This window comes from Notolabrus celidotus, chromosome 12 (assembly GCF_009762535.1).
Source record: "Notolabrus celidotus isolate fNotCel1 chromosome 12, fNotCel1.pri, whole genome shotgun sequence".
Taxonomy (NCBI): Eukaryota; Metazoa; Chordata; class Actinopteri; order Labriformes; family Labridae; genus Notolabrus; species Notolabrus celidotus.
Genome location: NC_048283.1, coordinates 16269103 through 16289614, shown reverse-complemented (window position 1 = coordinate 16289614; position 20512 = coordinate 16269103). Strand labels below are relative to the sequence as shown.

At 40.6% G+C, this 20512-nt stretch overlaps 1 protein-coding gene across 1 annotated transcript in view; it reads left to right on the top strand.

Moving 5' to 3' along the window:
- chrnb2 (cholinergic receptor, nicotinic, beta 2) overlaps positions 1–20512 on the top strand; it is a 29865-nt gene that overhangs the window by 1924 nt on the left and 7429 nt on the right. Inside the window, exons 2-4 of the mRNA XM_034696974.1 lie at positions 14928–15073; positions 16956–17000; positions 19821–19930. Of these exons, the coding sequence (XP_034552865.1) occupies positions 14928–15073; positions 16956–17000; positions 19821–19930 (301 nt within the window). The remainder of the gene's footprint in view (positions 1–14927; positions 15074–16955; positions 17001–19820; positions 19931–20512) is intronic.

The window sequence follows — 20512 nt, the reverse complement described above, 5'->3', positions numbered from 1 at the left end:
GATCAAACTCTTTGACCTCCACTAACCTGCAATTTATCACGTCAGCATTAGCTCACAGAAGCACACACAAACCGGACACGCACACATACACACAGCGGGAACACATGGAATACTGAAGTAGAAGACTTTAGTTTGATTTTAATAAAAAAACTTTAAATATTTTACACTTTTCATTATTGCATTAACATGTTTAAAAGATGGAAAACACAATTGAAATACCACTATACACTGAAAAAGGTGCATACAATATATTAAAATTAGAGAATGTACAGGAGTAAAGTGGATATTGATAACTAAAATTAGGTTTCTTTGTAGCTAAATCTTCAATTGAAGTAACTACCTATCCCTGAATATTGTACATTTCTTAATATCTTTGAATTTAAATGTAACTTTCTTTTTCTTCTGCACCAGTAACCAGGCAAATTCCCTGTAACTAAAAACCTACTTGGCATCAAACCTGATTCTGCCTTTGAGAGAATGTCAAATGCGACAGAGATGTGTCTTGTTTATGACGCTGCTATAAACTTGCTGCATAATGTTTGCTTCCCTCCCCGAGCGTTTAGTTTTGTTGGTTGATGATTTCTGAGTTCAAACAGGGGTACCGTTCACTAAACGAGAAAATGCTGCCAAGATGAAATATCACTTTAAGGAGATTCACAAGCAGTGGAGTACTAATGAGTCATCTTCCCTTGAGGAAGGAAATCTGATTAGCATCATCTTCAGAGACTATAAACTCAATCTACACACACAGAGACAAACACACAAACACAGGTTGTAAGAAATACTTACATGGCTGCGCATACACCTGGAGCGTAAACTTGTGATAACACCTTAAAGGGATTCCCCACAAAGACACATTAGAACACATCCTTGTACAACACGCAGTTAGAAAAGACAACATCAGAGTACATTAAGTTGTTTGGCGTGCACATTTGTTCACATTAGCTCATGTTGGCACCTCTTCATATCACATTCTCATATATAAGGAGCAGAGGAGAGGAGACATTTGTTATGCATCTCTTTCACGCACAAACACACACAATAAAATGTGGGAAAGCGAATATCGGTGGTGATGGAATAAAGGAGGAGAAAAGTCCTAACTTTACAACAGTCTTATATAAGACTTTCAAAGAGACACAAACATGCACAAAAGGAGTCTGAAATTCAGTGGCCGTGCAAGGACACTTCACGGACGTTTCACCACCTGTCTCAGACTGTGCCGTGAGGATGCTGCCCTCCTTCTGTGTGACGAGGATGCCTCTTGTCATTTCCCCTGCAGGCCATGCATAATAAACAGGTCTGTGGTGCGGCGTTGACCTGATGCTGGGGTTACTGGATATGGAGCACAGTGCGCAACACTCTCATCAAGCAAGGACGTAAAAGTACATTTGGATTAGTTTTACAGCTGCTCTTTTATCAGCTGCATCCTTAGGCCGACCTGTTTAGTGCAAGTCTTCCTCTTTGCATGTGTGTGTGTGTGTGTACAGTGTTTGTCCCTGCACTTAATGAATATCAACTAACCGTTTCCTTGGCAGTGCCACAGTCTGGAAAGTTCTGCTCAGTTGGTTTAGCCTGTCATCACTTTTCTGCTGCACTGTTCCAGCTCACTGATCCCTGCAGCATCTCGACCTGCACATTACAACAGCCCTCCTTTTGTCTCTATCTCTCTCTGTCACTTTCTGTCTCTATCTCCCTCTCTCTCTCTCTCTCTCTCTCTCTCTCTCTCTCTCTCTCTCTCTCTCTCTCTCTCTCTCTCTCTCTCTCTCTCTTCTTGTTCTCTATGTCTCTATCTCTTTGGACCGGATCCCAACACTCAGCAGCAACAGGATCAGATCGCAGGATATTTGGCTGCATCTGCGATTACAAATGCACAGCAGGCCTGCGTCTGTATGTGAGAATGTGTGTGATTCTTTGTGTTAAACAGCGTACTCTCGTGTGATTTGTGCAGGACAGTGTGTGTGTGCAGCAGCAGTAGAAGCAGTTCGCGGCAGCATTGTGGGGCCCTGGAGATTAGAAGGAAGCGGAGGGAGAGCACTGAGGTTTAATAGAAACTTAAGCAGAGGAGGAGAAGAGGCAGATAAGAGACGTTAGGAAAGTTTAGAGTTTTAATTTCGACTTTGTCCAAGAATATATATCTAAAAAGAGAAAAATAGATGACTTACATAAAGGTAGGGCTGTGCTTATGCTGCTCTGGTGCAGGTGTAGCAAGAATTGTACTCCAGATAACACAGCTTGCTCTCTCTCAGTTAATAACATGTATGAAAGATAACATTTTATTTTGAAGTAACTGCACTAATAATCTCACATCTTACAGTAAAACAGCACGGAAAATACTCAAAATATCCTCATCAGTGGAAAGAAATTAGCAACAAAAATTCTCATTGGTTATAATCTTGATATAGAGTTCTGCAAGATAAGACACAAGCACAAACCAGATCAAGATCCATGTGTTGTAGACAGACACAATGTGCACATATAATTCTCAGGCAGCAGCAGTTGGCATCGACCTGGTGATAACACGGCCGGAAGATTTATGGCTTTCCAAATAATAGCTGTTATGACAGGCATTATGCAGTTCAAATGATGGATTTTATTGCTTTCCCTGAAATATGCACCACTATAGTTAGCAAGCCAGACCGCCTATCATCCAACAGACGAGCTCCTTAGGCTGTAAAAAAAAATCATATTATATAAATAAACCCTTCCTCATGTCCTCAATATGGGGGTTTCTTGCTATTTTTAATCATAGAGTAGCTTTTTAACCAAAGATCCTTTAGTTGTATGTTCTCTCTTAATTTCCACCTCATTTGGCAGCATGGGTAAAAAGAATATCCAGTGGTTCACACCATTCCCTTCCTGTCTGCATTATAGCGATGTATGGAAAACTTTCACATCTGTATTGCATAATCGGTAACTTTAAGATACAGACTTGAGTTATAGAACAAGAGCTTAAAATGTTCAAGCATTAACAGAGGTTAATCTGTTTTTCATCTAATCCATCAGAATAAATGCTTGACTCATCGGCATTTTTGAGATTACAAGTAGTGAGGATTTTGTGGAGTTTGGGGTTATTTAAAGGTTGGTTGATATCATAAACTGCCCAAACATTCACACTAAAAGATATTTTAGATATGCTTCCCTCCAAATGAAAAAGTTTCTGCAGTGATTCAGAGACTACTACCTCTTTGACTCAAGGATTATTCTAGATTAGGAGTTTTCTCTTATCCTTGACTGTGGCAGTGGCAGTATCAATCAAGCGGCAACCTCTGGTCTCAAAATATAAAGCCCATGCGAAAGCGTTATGAAATACAGTTCATTGAGCGTCCGCTTGAGGCTGGCTGCAGAAACACTGGAAACCACATACACACCAATTCAAAAAGGCGATCTTTGCAGCATTAATGAACATGTTTACTGCCTGGTTCAAAAAACGGCTTAGGTGTGAGTAGCTCATTTCTTTATTGGCACACAATCACAAGTTTTGCCCTTTTAAGGACATGACTGACTTGACTGAGAGGCGGGAACACTGTAGATGTTGGCTAGGAGGCTCAAAGCCCACCTCTTTACCTCACACTAGCTTGACAGTAGTTAGGTTGAGTTCTGCATTTCCAATATGGCACCTGCCGACCATTGGCTTCGGAACAACGCTTCAAAAACAGATGGGTGATGTCACGGATACTACGTCCATTAATTATACAGTCTATGGTATCAATACATTTGTCAAGGCTGTATCTAATGATTACTAAGTTATTAAGGTATGGTATTATGGTACATGTCATGATTTTATCCTGACAGACAGTGCCAAACTGAATTTGTAATGCAAAAATTACAAACAATTGTAAATATTCATATTGAAAAGCTGGAGCTTACATTTTTTTCATTTTTTACTGAGAAAGACTGAAAATGTAAATCAGTCATATGAAAACTGTCTTTCTGTTGACTCATCTATTTATCAACTTGTTGTCTCAGCTGTAGAATGTATTGGGTCACCAGGGCAGAGCCTATAAAAAGGGAATTTGTAAAAACTTGTCTGATCCCTCATCTTGCACTCTTCATCTATTTATAAACGTTCCAACTCTTCATCATGTTGTTTATTTCATTGTCTTTGTGTATTGAATATTATTATTGCCCTCTTGTTTCTTTGCATTTTCTTTCAGTGCTTGTATTTCTTGTCGAAATTGGAATTAAATTAGATGTCACATAAGTTCAGCATGATAATGTTGTTGTGTTACCCAGGAAGGACATTTGGAAATCCCAAAATGGAGACAAAAGTATTTCTTCCATGAATATGTAAATAGGCTTAGTGTTGTGACTATATTTGTGGGTATCATTGCAAATATCAAGAAAAATTATGCCCTAGTATATATTTAATGTTTTTTTCTTTTAAAGGTGTATTTTTGGGGTATTTTGCCTTTATGTTATCGGACAGCTTAAGAAAGACAGGAAATGTGGGGAGCAGAGAGTGAGGGAAGACATGCAGGAAATGGTCAACTGGCCGGGGATCGAACCGGCGACCCCTGTAGCCTCTGTATGTGGGGCACTTAGACCGCTAGGCCACCAGCGCCCCCATATTTAATGCTTTTATTAAGATTTCTGACATTTTTAGTACTTACATTTTAAGCTTGGACGTTATCCAGGAAGTACAGTTCTGTATTTTTGAGCTTAATAACTCCTTAAATTAAATTATTTTACAGTGAATACTTATATGATTAAGTAAAGTGGAGAGAGTTGAGTACTGTAATGTGGTATTTTAAAATCTTTATATAACTTTAACATTATAATTATGCTTTGGACGACAGAAATGACACGCCACGTCTTTTACCCTTATATCAGTAAATGAACAGTGTTTGTATCACACCTTGTAACCATCACAACATCAGGAAGAATAAGCAACAGACAGGAAGTAGATGCATGAATGCAGTCTGATAGTATGGTGTAGTAAAGGCTGTGTTCCTTGTCATAATTGTGATTAGATCAAAGTAAACTTCTTTTTTTGATGGTAGACTTTGTTGAGTTTGGCGACCATAAAGCTGAGTTAGTCCACAGTGGGATGGCTTTGTGTTTGAAGTGCTGTGATATTGCGGCTGAATGGAGGATCAATATTAATACCTCCGTTCTATGGCCACTACAGGGCCAATTGGGTGTTGCCAGTAGATCAATGGATCTCTCCGTTATTGATTTAAGAATATTTCAGCATAAAAGGTCCCTGCTGCAGCCAAAAAGCCTCTTTGGCAGAGCGCAGAGAGGAGAGGAGAGGAGAGCAGAGCGCGACCCTTCCTCCCCTCCAACCTTTTCTCCTCCGAGTGAGCTGTATAAATCGAGATCATCACTGTAATAGTCTTACCGAGATAATTTAATTTAGCTCTTGCTTCACCCTCATTTTCTCCACATTTGTCTTTACAGCCTATGTGGACTCTGGCCTTTATGTCTCGTTGGAAACTGGAAACAACGCAGGCTTTAAGATTCAACGACTGATGGTTTTATGCGATTAAACAAGTTACTTTGAACGGTGCTTTTTTTGGTTTCCGTTAACTTACTCACTGTCTCTGGGTCATTAGACAAGAGACGAATGTATTTGAGGAACAGTTCCACGCTGAGCATGGCTTCCTCCTTGTCGGTTCCTGCGCTGTGTCACTGACGTCTCTGTGTGTTTGCATGTACGTAACTTCCCTCGCTCCAGAGTCTAATGGGGAGTCCTGCTGAAATATTCATAGTGTCACATTAAGTTTGCAATATTTGCAATGGAAAACAACCAGAATACAACTGGAGCTACCAGCAACATTACAACCACTCAGCTCGGCCTTTGGCATGACAGAGTGTCGTATGTGGAGGCAGCCAGAGAGGGAGATCGGTCTTTGTTTAGAAGCATTAGTAAGTGCTGCAGATGAGCAACCGGGTCAGCATGGTTGTGCAGTGATCAGGATGGAAGTGTGTGGATGTTTTTTTTTTTCTTTTTGCAGCCTTGCTCTGGAGATAAGAAAACCTGAATAGACCGTCGCTCTCTGTTTGGATCTCTAATTTGTCTCAGTGCCAGAAAATATTAGTCTAGACTTTCATCCTGAGCATGTGCATACAATTATTTTAGGAAAACTATAAATGAGCATGAATGCAGAGAAGTAAGAGTGAGTATGTAAGGCAAAGCCACACAATTCTGTAATAGATTTCTCTTGAATAGGGATGCATGATTTGTATTGGGCCCATAGATTAAAGCATATGAATATTTGATTATTATTAATTACTCCAATTATACAGTTTTATACAATAAAGACAACCGTTAAAAATTGCTTTCATTTATGTATCAACAAGCCTACACATCCTGACGGTACATGATCTGATATTACATGTAGAGATGGAAGAACAAGCATCACCTGTATGTCACTATGGCTTCGTTCACACTGCAAGGCTTAATGCTCAATTCTATTTTTTTGTTCAGATCTGATTTTTTGTTTGCCTGTTCACATTACCATCTATAATGTGACCTGTATCTGATTCCAGTGTGAACTGTTTGCGGCTCCGAACTGCCCCGCATGCCCAAAAGAACAGTAACAATGCAGCAACATGCAGCTGTTTCAGTTCACTGTTTTTGTGCAGTGGGGGCCGGAGAATAAATGACCAGGTGCAGAGGAGGTTTAGTATAAAGAAAAAGAGAGCCCAACTGCTTGTTTCGGCTTTTTGCAGAGCTGTGGCTTCAAATACGATTGAAAGGTCAATGTGGATGTAACTTTCAATTACATCTGTCAGCGGCTCTCCCCAAGACTCCTTCGGCAGGATGCTCAATTGAGGCGCTCCATCTCCATCTATAAAGTGATGTGAAAGTATCAAATGCGCATCAAATCCACCTTGGCCGTTCACACTGAGGCCGCATTGAAAAAAATCAGATCTTTATCTGATTCAGGACCACATATGGAAGTGGTCTAAATCTGATTTGAAAAATTCAGATTTGGGCCAGATTGAGTGTTCACACTGCCTCTAAAAAATAGGACCCGGTCACTTGACCCCAAAAAAAATCAGATTTGGGCCACTTTTGCCTGCAGTGTGAACATAGCCCAAGTCAGCAGTGGATAACACAATTGAAACTTCTTAAACATATGCTTTTAACTTATATCTCTATAGTATCTATAGTGTCTATATATAGTATATTTTGAGTCACCTGAAAAGACATCATCACAACAAATATACATTGAAGAGTTATGACGCAGCAGCAGTGGCCACAGCCAACATGAGCACCACAAAAACAATGAGTGTAGTAGTGCCTGATCTACAGGTATTTAAAGAGATCAGAGACAACACAAAGCTAAAGCAGTTAATGACTCATTCTCTACCACAGGCATATGGTCTTCTGACATTAGTCAGTCAATTGAGTAAGCTTAGTTTGATGGCCCAGGGGCTACATGCACAGGAGAGCTCCAGGTTGTAGTAAAAAAAAAGACAATTGAAGAGTCAGAACTGAACATTTTTTGGGATGGATTTGCAGAACTCAACCAGGCATAGTGTGACGTAAAGGGGCAGGGTTAAAGCCTCCTAGCCAACCACTATGTGTTCCCAACCCGGAGTCAAGTCAGTCATGTCCTTATTTGGGCAAAAACTCGTAATCTTAATATGTTCTTAACTATCGCGTTAGAAAAAAAGTTCACCCCCCCCGTACAGTGTGTGCCGATAGAGAAATTAGCTTTGTAGAGCCAAGCTGTTTTTTGAACCAGGCTGTAAACATGTTTATTAATGCTGCAAAGATCGTCTTTTTTGAATTGGTGTGTATGTGGTTTCCGGTGTTTCTGCAGCCAGCCTCAAGCAGATTCTCGATGAATTGCAGTTTATAACACTTCTGCATGGGCTTCATAGTTTGAGACCGGAGGTTGCCGCTTGGTCTGAATCTGCCTTCAATTCTGATCTGCATCAATATAAATGTATAGCTTGAAACTTATGCTAGAGTGTCTTTCTACTTTGTGCTGTAATCAATCCAAAAATATTCCAAAAGCAGGCTAGCATGTCACAATGTAAAGATCCTGTAAAAACATTTCAGTATCTTTTGACAGATCTTCAAACAAAAAAAGGAACTTGCTCCATGGCTGGTTGAAACTCATCAAATGTTTTACATATTACCACAAAGTAAGAAACAAGCTAAGGCTGATGGAGAATCTGCCGGGATAAGATGCTGAAACATAATAGTTGTTACATCAGTTTGGCCTCAGGCTTTGTCGTGGCTCCTTGTAAAGTGAGTTTTAATCATCTTCAGAGTCATTTACTGAGGAGCTTTTCCTCACTGTTTTTTTTTTTCCTTTTTAAAATCATCGTATTTCTCCAGATGTTGCTCGCAAATTGAGATGGTATGAACATTCAAAGATGAAGTGTGCCTGTCATAAGACCTTGCACAAAAACTTTAGTTTTCCATAGATTTAGGACACTTTCGGAGGATTGATGTGAATATGATTTAAGATACACAAATGTCTCTTTTCACAAACTGAATATTGTTTAAGCAGTATAGTCAGATTGGTATGCTGTCGTGTAGTTATTTTCATGATTTACATTATAAGTGAAGCATGTGGAAATGTAGGGTCTACTTTTTTCTGCGTCATCATTGTTTAAGTGAGCTATATTAGCTTTCTGTCTCTGTGTTATTGCTTTGTGCTTCAGGGACTAATATACATTACTCATATGGCAGAGACACAGACAGCAATGCTTATTTCCCTCATGAATATGACTGCAAAAAAGCACACACACACACATAAGCAGCAAACTGACGGTCGTGCTCAATAAACAATCAGAGTGCTACACGCATGTGCTGACAGGAAGTGTATTGATGATGTTGGATTAGCGAGGGAAGGGGCAATAAATGGACAGTGGCTGTCAGCGATGGAGAGATGGAGATAACAGGAAGGAGAGAGTGGTGGAGACAGTCAGGGGAGGGAAAAAGGAAATGTATGCCTGTGCAGATGATGGAAAGGTGCGTAAAAGAAAGTGTAAAGAAAATGAGATGGAAGAGAGGGGGGCGCAGGAAGGTGCACGAGATAACAAAAAGGGGGAGTGAGGTATTGCGTGTTGAATTTACGAGGCATGAATAGAGTCTTCATTGATCCAGAGACAGAGGCCATCATTCCTGCTCAGTGAGCACAGCAGCTACGGGGGGAGAGGGAGAGGGGGGAGGAAGGGAGAGATCAAGGGAGAGATAGGACAGTGTCAGAGAGGAGGTGAGAGACACATTGCTAGACGTGCAGAAACAGCATCATTGTAGTAAAATTACTCTGTACTCTTTTTACTCAGATTTTTCAATTCAATCCATTAAACAAATGCCAACCCTTTTGCCTCTTTTACATGTATCTATACACAAACCTTTTATTATCTCTGGAGAGAAAAAATAAAGAGCTGCAACTTCCCATTCTTTCCACTATAGATCACCAGATGACAGAATTATAATTTGACTGATCGGTGTCACATCTAACAGGCAATCCATCCTCTTGTGGATTTTCTTCACTTTTATTTTGCTCTTTCATGTTTCATTTCACTCACGCCAAAGTAAAGGGAACACACAGGTTACGTATAGAGGAGTAGAGCCAGAGCAAATAATACACTTTCAGCTTCAAGTCCATTCACCATACAACTGGTCAATGTTGAACTTGAACTGTCCAATCTTTACTCCCCTTTATTGACTTGGTTGCAGCTGCCTGATCTATGAAACCTGCATCAAAATGTTATGAAGGCTGAAGTGATGTTTCAGTTTAAAACAGGGATGTGCAGGTTTAGTCAACTAAATGGCTGGTTAAATGAATTATCTATAGCTTTATTATTGTAGCCTTGAAATGGCAGTCATTTGTTTCATCTAATCTTAAGCACAGCCACCTGCCACTGGCTGATAAATGGTTACTGCAATAATGCCATAATGCTTCACTACCTGAATGTAAACTAGCACAAATGGCAGATGTCATCTTGTATCTCAACATGGTCTGGCATTATGTTGGTGTACAAAATGTTGTTTGTAGGCTGTGTCAGATTATTTTTTTGTATTATTTTATTTTATTTAACCAGGAGAAAAACCACATTGAGATTAAAAATCTATTTTTCAAGTGTGTCCTGGCCAAGATCAGCAGCAGCACATTCCAGAAAAGTTACAGACAAACAACACATAATTCTAAAACATTGCAACATATCATGGGTTTCAGAACAAAAGTCATCAGTCAAAGCATCTACAAACTGAAACATCTTCCTCAAAAACAAACTTCCTCTAAAAACATTTAAAGAGACAAGCTCATTCAAACCGAGGCTCTCCTGTAACAGGTTCCAGGCTGCAGGGGCAGCATAAACAAAACATTTTTTACCCATTTAAGACGCACTCTGGGGACTGAAAGCAAAAGCAAGTTTTGTGACTAAACCAGTGTATAACCAGTCAACCAGAGCAATGCGTAACCAGCACAGGCTTTTGGACGTTAACCTGGGTGGATGACCATAGGCTGGTGGTGCTAGCTCTGCTAATGTTAGGCACACTCAGCAAACTAATCAGACATTGTTTACTCTCATACTCTTTGATACCGTGCTTAGCCGTGTCAAATAAATTCCGATAAATTTTGAATATGTTTTCGTAACTTTAGACTCTGGATGTTAACAATTAATTGAGTATCCAGTAAATGATTACTAAGAATGTACTCAAACACGCATATTTATTTGATTTTCTATGGAGTAGAGATAAACAACGCGTGGTCTCATATTACCTTCAGCTATCAGGTTGGGGTTTTAAGTTTAAAGCATGTTTCAGTGTGAACCCCCGGCAGCCATGCTTGCGGCCTCCGTGATGGCAAGCACAGCTCTCCTGCCACTAACAGCACAGCCAAGGAGGTTAAGAACTTTTCACGGGACATTATTACCCCACCTTTGGATACAAAGCTGATGGAACGGTTGAAAGTTAAGGCAGAGAGATTTAGCAGACTGGGAAAGCTGGCATATCAGTGTCTCTGCATACGAGAAACATCAGTGCCTTCTGAGCGTGTGTTTCATTGTGCCCCGTCTGACGCCCAACCTTGTGGACATGCTTATTTTTCTCAATAAGAACATGTAGGCAGAGAAATTGCCACTATGAGTCTGAATTATTATTCTGTTGCAGAGAATCCATGTTTAGTAGTTTGAGCCAAGCTCTACATGACTATATGTCCACTGAGACTATTTTTATGAGCCTGCACTGCATATTGATATTCAGTGTGTTAAACAATGTGTACGCCTCTATATGTTCTGTAGCTATGCAATAGCCTTCTGTCACTTATATGAGTTATTTTGTTGTTAGAAATAAAGCTATATGAATAGATTGACAAACAATATGCATTCAAAGGGGGTAATAAAACTTAAGGAGTTGAACAGGTTTTTGGGACAGCAGGGCAGTATCATTTGTATTCAGTAAGAATTAGATTAATCTCTATTTATGTAGTTTTTGTTGACATTTGCAGTCTAAATGTTTCGTGTAAAGACCCTCTTTGAAAAAGGGGTCTGTCCTGAAATTTAAAAAATAATTTCATGTGTTAATTTTATACTGATCAGCTTTAACATGTTTTCCCTGCACCCTTAATACCCTGTTTGATAGCAGATTTAACTACGACAACAGTGGTACCAAGGTTACAGCAGCAGGCAGCCTGTGTTTATCTTCAGGGGGAACGTGTGAGGGAATACTGAGAGGGGTAGGATGTGCCACAGGAGCCAGCAGATGCCAGAGGGGCAGGGAGTGAACAACATGAGAAGGAGGTGCAGGGCAGCATGTCTCTCAGTAAAACTCCTCCCCTCCTCTGTGTGGTTTTGTGACAGCTCTGCCCGAACTCCAGCACTCACATGGATAAAACTACAGTCTGCTACAGATGGAAGGAGGAAGAGACAGGGAGGGAGGAAGGGAGGGGACAGGGTGAGATGAAGTGAAAATAACCCAAAGCTATAAAAGACTGGCAGCTGGGGAGAAGTGCAACACAGAGAATAAAGGGAGACAGGAAGGAGGCATGGAGAGAGTGAAAGAGACAGAAAGGATAGCAATAGAGACATCCAGACTAGTTGACTCATTCTTATGATGTCACATCTAGTATGGAGTGTGTATCGAGCCGCGCTGACGTGCTCGGGTCGGCAGCGGTGAGTAATGCTATGGTTCCAAGACTTTAAATAGTCAATACACATGGATCAGTAGCGATGCCACAGGATTGTGATTGGTGGAACTATGAGGAGCAGGAGCTGAAGAAATATGACAAACAAATAACAATAAATTATGTTGCACAGAAAAACAAGATTCATTCATTCATACTGGTTGTAGTACTACAAAAAAAACTAAACAACTGAAGCACAATACATTATTTACATTGCTGGTTGTGAAACTTGAAAAATGCATTCAAAAAGTGTAAACAAGAAGAATCTGAAACATCACAATCTGTATCAAAGAGACTAAAAAAGCATAATTAAATGCATATTTTAGCTGTAGCAACACTCCTCGCAGGGTTAACTATCAAACTATCAAATGCTGCTTGGGAAGGAGCTCCTCACATCTCCTAGCAACCGGCTAGCTAATATATGTTACATTAGCCCGAGCCCCACAGTGTAGGACAGAAGTAACTTAATTTTAGCTCATGACACTAATTTACACTGTCAATGCTTCTTGGTCCAGTTGTCATCCTTGTCCCCTCCCCCCACAGTCCTCGTTTTATCCCCCACTGGTTGAAAAAATGTCTTGACCAAGTCAACATCCTTAATGCTGAGATTGGTTGTCTTTGATAGTCACTAGTTTCTCTTGTTTCATCTCTGAAACAAATGTTACAACATTTTTGCAGTCCATAACCGCTGACCTTATTGTTTAGCTGAATATACTGTAGTGGCAACTTTTAGAAATGATGAATGCCACCTAAAATTAAACAAACCAAGAATGTATTAAAACTACAGACAAAATCGCTTCTCTCGGCACTATTAACTTATGTTTCCACAAAAGTGACAAAACTATAAAAAACCAAACAAAGCTATGGTTAGAAAATAATGTTGCTCCTTGTCCTGCTCAGATGAAAGCACACATTGCAACCATAGACTGTATAAAATATGGACGTAGTATCCATGACGTCACCCACCTGTTTCTGAAGCACTGTTTTGAGGCCAATCGTCGGCAGCAGCCATATTGCTGCTGTGGAGCCAGTGTGACGTAAAGAGGCGGGGTTTGAGCCTCCTAGCCAACAGCTTCAGTGTTCCCGCAGTCAACTGTGCCTCTCATTGGAAGACTCATAATCTCAATATCTTCGAAATTGCTGCGTTAGAAAAAAATTCACCCCCCTTTCAGTGTGTGCCGATCGAGAAATGAACTATCCAGACTACACTCGTCTTTTGTACCAGGCTGTAAACATGTTTATTTCCGCTGTAAAGATCGTCTTTTTCCCATTCATGTGTATGTGACTTCCAGCCTCAAGCGGATTCTCGATCAACTGCAGCTTTCAGCACTTCTGCATTGGACTCATATTTTTAGACCGGAGGTTGTCGCTTGATTGCAACCCACATGCTCAGTTGCTCCCATTTGGCAGCACCTATTACTTGCAGCATGACAACTAAAGGCACATAAACTATAACTCAAATAACTCTATGGCTCTAACATATACAACAGAATATCAGAAAACTGTCCTGATGTGTTTTGCATGTCCGATGAAGATAGACTTCAGTTCCTGTTTACACACAAAGTGTTCCAGTTTGCTCAGTTTGTGTTAAATGCTGTTCAGCAGCGTAGGAGCACACTCTATGTCTGATTTAGTTGTTGTCACTGCCAAATGTCTGAAGTATAACTCTGTGCTTCTGAATTACTTTAGGTCATTGTTGGACATGTGCAGTATTGTAACTGCTCTTCTTTCTTCTATTTTTCTTTTTCTTCTGATGTTGTTGCTCCTATTTTGTTTTGTTTTGTAGTGTCTTGTAAGTCCATATGGGCTGGGCACCTTAAACTTGCACGACACGATGAATAATAAATAAACTAAACTAAACTAAACTAAACTATACTGTGTATTAAAAAAAAATGACTAAACCTTAGTTGGTAATTCTCTGAATTAAAAATGTTGGAGTAAAGTATGTGGATTTTTTCCTACGTCACACAACATAATCCCACCAGTGAAATTTCACCAGCAGCAAAAGTCAACAGCACTTTCGCAACTGACACGTTATCACGTAAAAATATATTGAGTTTTAAAATGAACAGAACCCTCAACTCAACTCAACTCAACTCAACTCAAACTTTATTGTCATTCATCTGGGTAGCTTGTATACAGCTGAACGAAATTTCGTTTCTCACATGGCAGGTGCAAAGCAGTGCAAGTGCACATAAAACGACAGACAAACAATACACTGACAACAAAGACAGAATATAAAAACAAGACAAAACAACAACAACATTAGGACAGACTAGAAAGGGCTGACTATATGAGTTAAACTAAACTAGACTAATTATGGATAATGGAATGAATAGATAAATACATAAAACAGTAAGTGGGGTAAGGCAGGGTGCAAATGTTGCAGTATAAATATATATTGAATAAATAGAACAGCTAAACTATTGAATTGAAATAAATAGGCAGTAATAAATAGTTATTAAAACACAGAAGGCACAGTGGTGGTCATTGTCAGTATAAAGTGACATGTAACAGTTAACCCTGTTGATGTCTCCACGTGTAGGCTATGTAACTATGGAAGTAAGCAGTCTATGTGTGTAACAGTATTTATTGTTGGGGGGGTGGTTGTCATTTTTCATGGTGGGGGAGATTATGTGGAGCTCCATAAGATTTACCCGTCATCAATGTCTATAGTCAGAGCTTGAAGTGTGCGCAGAAGCCAGACAAATGTTTCCTCTTCTTGTCTTTGAAATGTACTAAGAATGCCAAGAGAGACCCAGATGGCAGCAACATTTTTGTCTTACCATAGTGGCAGATGATGTTGATGATAATGTGTTCTTGTAACAGGCGGCCTTGGGGCAGACACAGAGGAGCGGTTGGTGGAGCATCTCCTGAATCCAGCCCATTACAACAAACTGATTCGTCCTGCGACTAATGGCTCTGAGCTGGTTACTGTGCAGCTGATGGTGTCGCTGGCCCAACTCATCAGTGTGGTGAGTGTGAACACCACTGGGATTATGTGTGTATATCTTCATGTACCTTATAAACAGTAACATGAGAATGAACAATAATGAGCTAACCATTTAATTTTTATGAAACTTAAAAAGATTTACTTACATGTAAAGGGGTTCTGTAAGAGGTTACCCTAATGCTGATTAAGTCTGCTGTTCTAGAGAATAAGAGTGTTCTTGCATTGATTTCTTGACTCTGCAAACAGATTTGCATTCTAGTCTCATGGTTAAAGCTGAAAAATGAAGATGTGAAGAGATGCAGATCCCTGGAAACCTCATGTCATGTTGTTAGAGGCAGACAAACAAGCAGTGGTGGAAGAAATATTAAGATCTAGTTATTCCACATTTCGACAAGGAGAGCGTGGTGGGAGCACAAACCTATGCCAAGGCCTTTGAATAATCTTCTGTGATAGAGAAATATGCTTGCAAAACACACTTTATTGGTGAATTCCCAAAAAGTCTAAGTCAAACTATCAAGACTGTTAAGTGGAGCTGAAGCATCATTTTCTGAGCTGTGCACTTGTTATGCACTTCTGAAATTCTAATATTCCTCTTAATGAACATACATTTTTTAAAAGCAAAAATAATATTTTATGTATGTATGTTCAAATATATAACAAGCAAACATAACATTATATTTATGACAGCTTGATTCAAAAACTCAGATATGACACCCGTCACTCTGTCCTGTATGAGAAGGTTAGTTGGCCCTCTCTTGAGCAAAGGAGGAACAAACACTGGCTTTTGTACATTTTTAAACTGTCACAGACTTGTTGGAATGAAGTTATGTATCCTATGGGACTCGCTCTTCTGATTGGCTCGTTTTTGAAAGTCCCCTGAGTTAACACTGAACTGGGTCGATCAGCATTTTCCATTGATGCCCCTTAATTATGGAATACCCTCCAACAGACTTCAAAGCTGAGATCCATTCCCTCTTTTGCAGAATTTAAGAACTTTGATCTCAGACCACTGTGTCTCAAATTGTATCTGTTTTAATTAATATATTATTTTGTGAATGATTGTGTGTGTTTGCTGTTTCTGATGTGTCTGTGATCTTGATGACATTGGAAATGAGGGAAACCTCAATGTCTTTTCGAGAAGGTTTTGAATTGAATTAAATTGAAAAAGCAGTAGCTGCAAATGTCAGCTTTTATTGCTTGATCATGAGTCAGATCAGGATATAAATCAAAATGTCATGGTTCGTCCTTGGCACATGTTATGCCTTTCCAACTAGCATGATGAACATGAACCATTAGTTTTTCTGTTGTGCTTTTGATGGACATACAAATTGACAAGCTTTAGATTGTACAGTGTAGAACCCAGTGTGTCTGAATCTTAGCTCAGCACTTTTGGACTAAAACCAGTAAAAGTTAATTTTTTATCATTTCACTAGCAAGGACCACGCCACACAAGGATATACATTTGAACATTTAATGAATTAGTTGTGCGTAGTGTGCCCAGCAGAAGGAGACTCAGGATGGGGGTTCCGTCTCAGCGTTATCCTGCTGGAGCTAATCTTGACCCAGGTTGTATCTGGAAGTGAACAAGGGCATAGAAGAAGCGAGCACAAGCTGAGTAGGAGAGGACAAGGAAAAAGGTTAAATGCAGTAGAGTAAGGGGAGAGAGGGTGGGTTGAAGAATCACGGACAAGCAGTTGGAGTAGGCTGGCTACGTTTAAGTAGGCATGTCAGGTGATTGAGGGTGTGGTTTAGGCCTGGTCCTGCTCCCGAATTTAAGTTAACACCTTAACTTCATTAAATAAAAATGTCATCCACATCTTTCAACAGGTTCAGTGTGCTGTAATCACATACTAAGACTTCTCTTTCATTATATCATATGTGATGTATGTCTTCTTTTTCCGCAGCATGAAAGAGAGCAGGTGATGACGACAAACGTCTGGCTAACACAGGTGGGACTTCTAACTCTTTTTTTCATCTCATCATAGTAAACTTTCTACCAGACAGATAGAATAACATGAACTCAATGAAATACAGACTAAAATGAAGTGTTAGAATGTATGATTCATTGTTTTACCATCAGGCCAGTGGATCTTAATCAGAATGCACTGTGGCAGTAGAGACATATATCAAATGTGACATACAGTATCTCACAAAAGTGAGTACACCCCTCACATTTCTTCTAAAGATGATGCACAAGAAAGCCTGCAAACAATTTGCTAAAGACAAGCAGACTAAGCACATGGATTACTGGAACCATTTCTTGTGGTCTTGGTTCAGATGGTGTCAAGCATGTGTTGGGGCAACCAGGTGAGGAGAACAAAGACAAGTATGTCTTGCCTACAGTCAAGCATGGGGGTGGGAGTGTCATGGTCTGGGGTTGCATGAGTGCTGCCGGCACTGGGAAGCTACAGTTCACTGAGGGAACCATGAATGCCAACATGTACTGTGACATACCGAAGCAGAGCATGATCCCCTCCCTTCAAAAACTGGGCCGCAGGGCAGTATTCCAACATGATAATGAACCCAAACACACCTCCAAGACGGCCCTGCCTTGCTATAGAAGCTGAGGGTAAAGGTGATGGAATGGCCAAGCATGTCTCCAGACCTAAACCCTATAGAGCATCTGTGGGGCATCCTTAAACGGAAGGTGGAGGAGCGCAAGGTCTCTAACATCCACCAGCCCCGCTAGTCGTCATGGAGGAGTGGAAGAGGATTCAAGTGGAAACCTTTGAAGCTCTGGTGAACTCCATGCCCAAGACGGCCCTGCCTTGCTATAGAAGCTGAGGGTAAAGGTGATGGAATGGCCAAGCATGTCTCCAGACCTAAACCCTATAGAGCATCTGTGGGGCATCCTTAAACGGAAGGTGGAGGAGCGCAAGGTCTCTAACATCCACCAGCCCCGCTAGTCGTCATGGAGGAGTGGAAGAGGATTCAAGTGGAAACCTTTGAAGCTCTGGTGAACTCCATGCCCAAGAGGGTTGAGGCAGTGCTAGAAAATAATGGTGGCCACGCAAAATATTGACACTTTGGGCCCAATTTGGACATTTTCACTTAGGGGTGTACTCACTTTGTTGCCGGTGCTTTAGACATTAATGGCTGTGTGTTGAGTTATTATTAGGGGACAGTAAATTTACACTGTTAAACAAGCTGTACACTGACTACTTTACATTGTATCAAAGTGTCATTTCTTCAGAGTTGTCCCATGAAAAGATATAATAAAATATGTGCAGAAATGTGAGGGGTGTACTCACTTTTGTGAGACACTGTACATATGTGTGCTGATTTTGTTATGTAATCACAGGCCAGAGTGTTTTTAAACCAGTAGACCATACTATAGCACATGAGCAGTGGTGTGGTTAGTAGAGGAGAGAAAAAAAGCATCCCTGTATTCCATTTGTTTCACTGGTTGTGGCAGGCATAGAGTTTAATCCTACCTCCTCTCATGTGGAGCAGCAGCCCTGAGAGGTGACATGACTGGTTAAGTGTCAAGACACTGAGAGAGACATCAAATATACGCGTCCCTGAGAACCAAAATCTGACAGCAGAGATATGAGAAGCGGATTGAAATTTATAATCTCAGAGCTGTTTTGTGTTTTTTACACCAATAGAACAGGTGACTGATGATCCACTGTGCACCTGTTTCTCTGTGAATTAGCCTGCTTGTGATTTTGCGTGAGACCTTCTATAACCTGTGAATCCTGAATAATGTGACGCTGACTGGGCTGCAACCCGTCTTTACATATGGCTGGCTTATTGTACACTTCCAGCTGAGCTCATTTAAATAGCGGAACATGTAGGTGTGCACATTTACACACACTAGGTATACAAATATATCCACCTACACACATTGGGAACATATGTGCTTGCTTTTGAGAGCAGGTGTTAGAACAAATACAAGCATATGTTCAAATTAGATGCAAATTGAGCTGAATACAAATCAAATGACAGTTGGGTGCTATATTTTACATTGTCAATCTAAAGGGTTATTTATGTGTGTGTCTCTGTCTTACCTTCACACACACAATCATGCAGCTGAGTAGGCTAAGATTTATGACATGTAACGGAGCATAGAATAGCTATCAGTGCTCAATTGATCCCTTGGTATTGGTAAGAGGAGCCAAGGACAACTGCCCTGAGCTGTGACACAGTGTAATGGCCACAATGCATCACAGTTACTGCAGAGGACCTAGCGTGTGCTGCACGGCTCTAACATAGCCGTAACATAGAGGGAGAAGAAAGAGCTGCTGTCAATGACCGAGCTATTACAGAGAGAACAAGATAATGCTGTCTTTAACTAAAGGTTACACAGAGGACGTCGCTGCTGCCCTGCTGCCCACACACACAAATACAGACACACACAAACACACAGGAACAACCCCAATGTAGACACATTTTAATTATGATGATTGGTTTGTGTCTGGGTGCTTTTTTTTATGGGGTCAACATGTGTGCCTCTCTCTCTCTCTCTCTCTCTCTCTCTCTCTCTCTCTCTCTCTCTCTCTCTCTCTCTCTCTCTCTCTCTCTCTCTCTCTCTATTTGATGTCTAGTTTGAAGTATGATGTAAGTGTAGAATAAAAGACAGCACAGGATGTTCCCCGGGCTGACGTAGCTCCAGATGTGTCATATTGACCACTGACCGACCAACAGACAGACAGATAGACAAATAGACAGAAACAAAGATGGACAGACAGACCTCTCCTTTAAGATGCCTTCCTCCCTGTGTGATTGGTGGATGAGTGACTAAGCATTTTCTCTTTCTTGGCCCTCAGGAGTGGCAGGACTATCGTCTGACTTGGGCCCCTGAGGAGTTTGATGGCATGATGAAGGTCAGACTGCCCTCAAAACACATCTGGCTTCCTGACGTGGTTCTCTACAACAAGTGAGTCACTCCTCCTCACTCCTGTCCTCACCTCAGAAGACACATGCACCATTCATACATGCTCAGAAACATGCACAAATAAAAGCACATACAATGCTCATATTAAACAAATAATGTTTCAAAGCAAACTCTCAGGTGTCCTGATTCAGCTGCCAGCATGTTTAAGTAATTACATCATTTACATGCCAGAGATTATAAATGCAGGCAGCCACACATGGCTGCATGTGTCTGCTGTAATCTGCTCACATCACTCATGCTATGTTACTTTACAGTACCTCCAGGTCTCTGGAGACACTTCAAAGATGGAGTCATCTGCACTCCACACACGCAGATAGATAAGCACTAATACCCGTACAGTAGATGTGCCACTGAACTTGAACACACTGACATTTAAACGCAGCTCCTACTCTTTCTTTTAAAATGTGTTCCTGCATGCAGAAATGCTCAGTAAACATTTTTATTTATGGTCTGCACTCAGGACTGCTTTTGCTGTTACATTCTCATCAATGACATTTAGTACAATGTGTGTTACTTCACTGTAAAATATGCAGCTGGCCATACCTACAGTGTAGGCTGGGATGA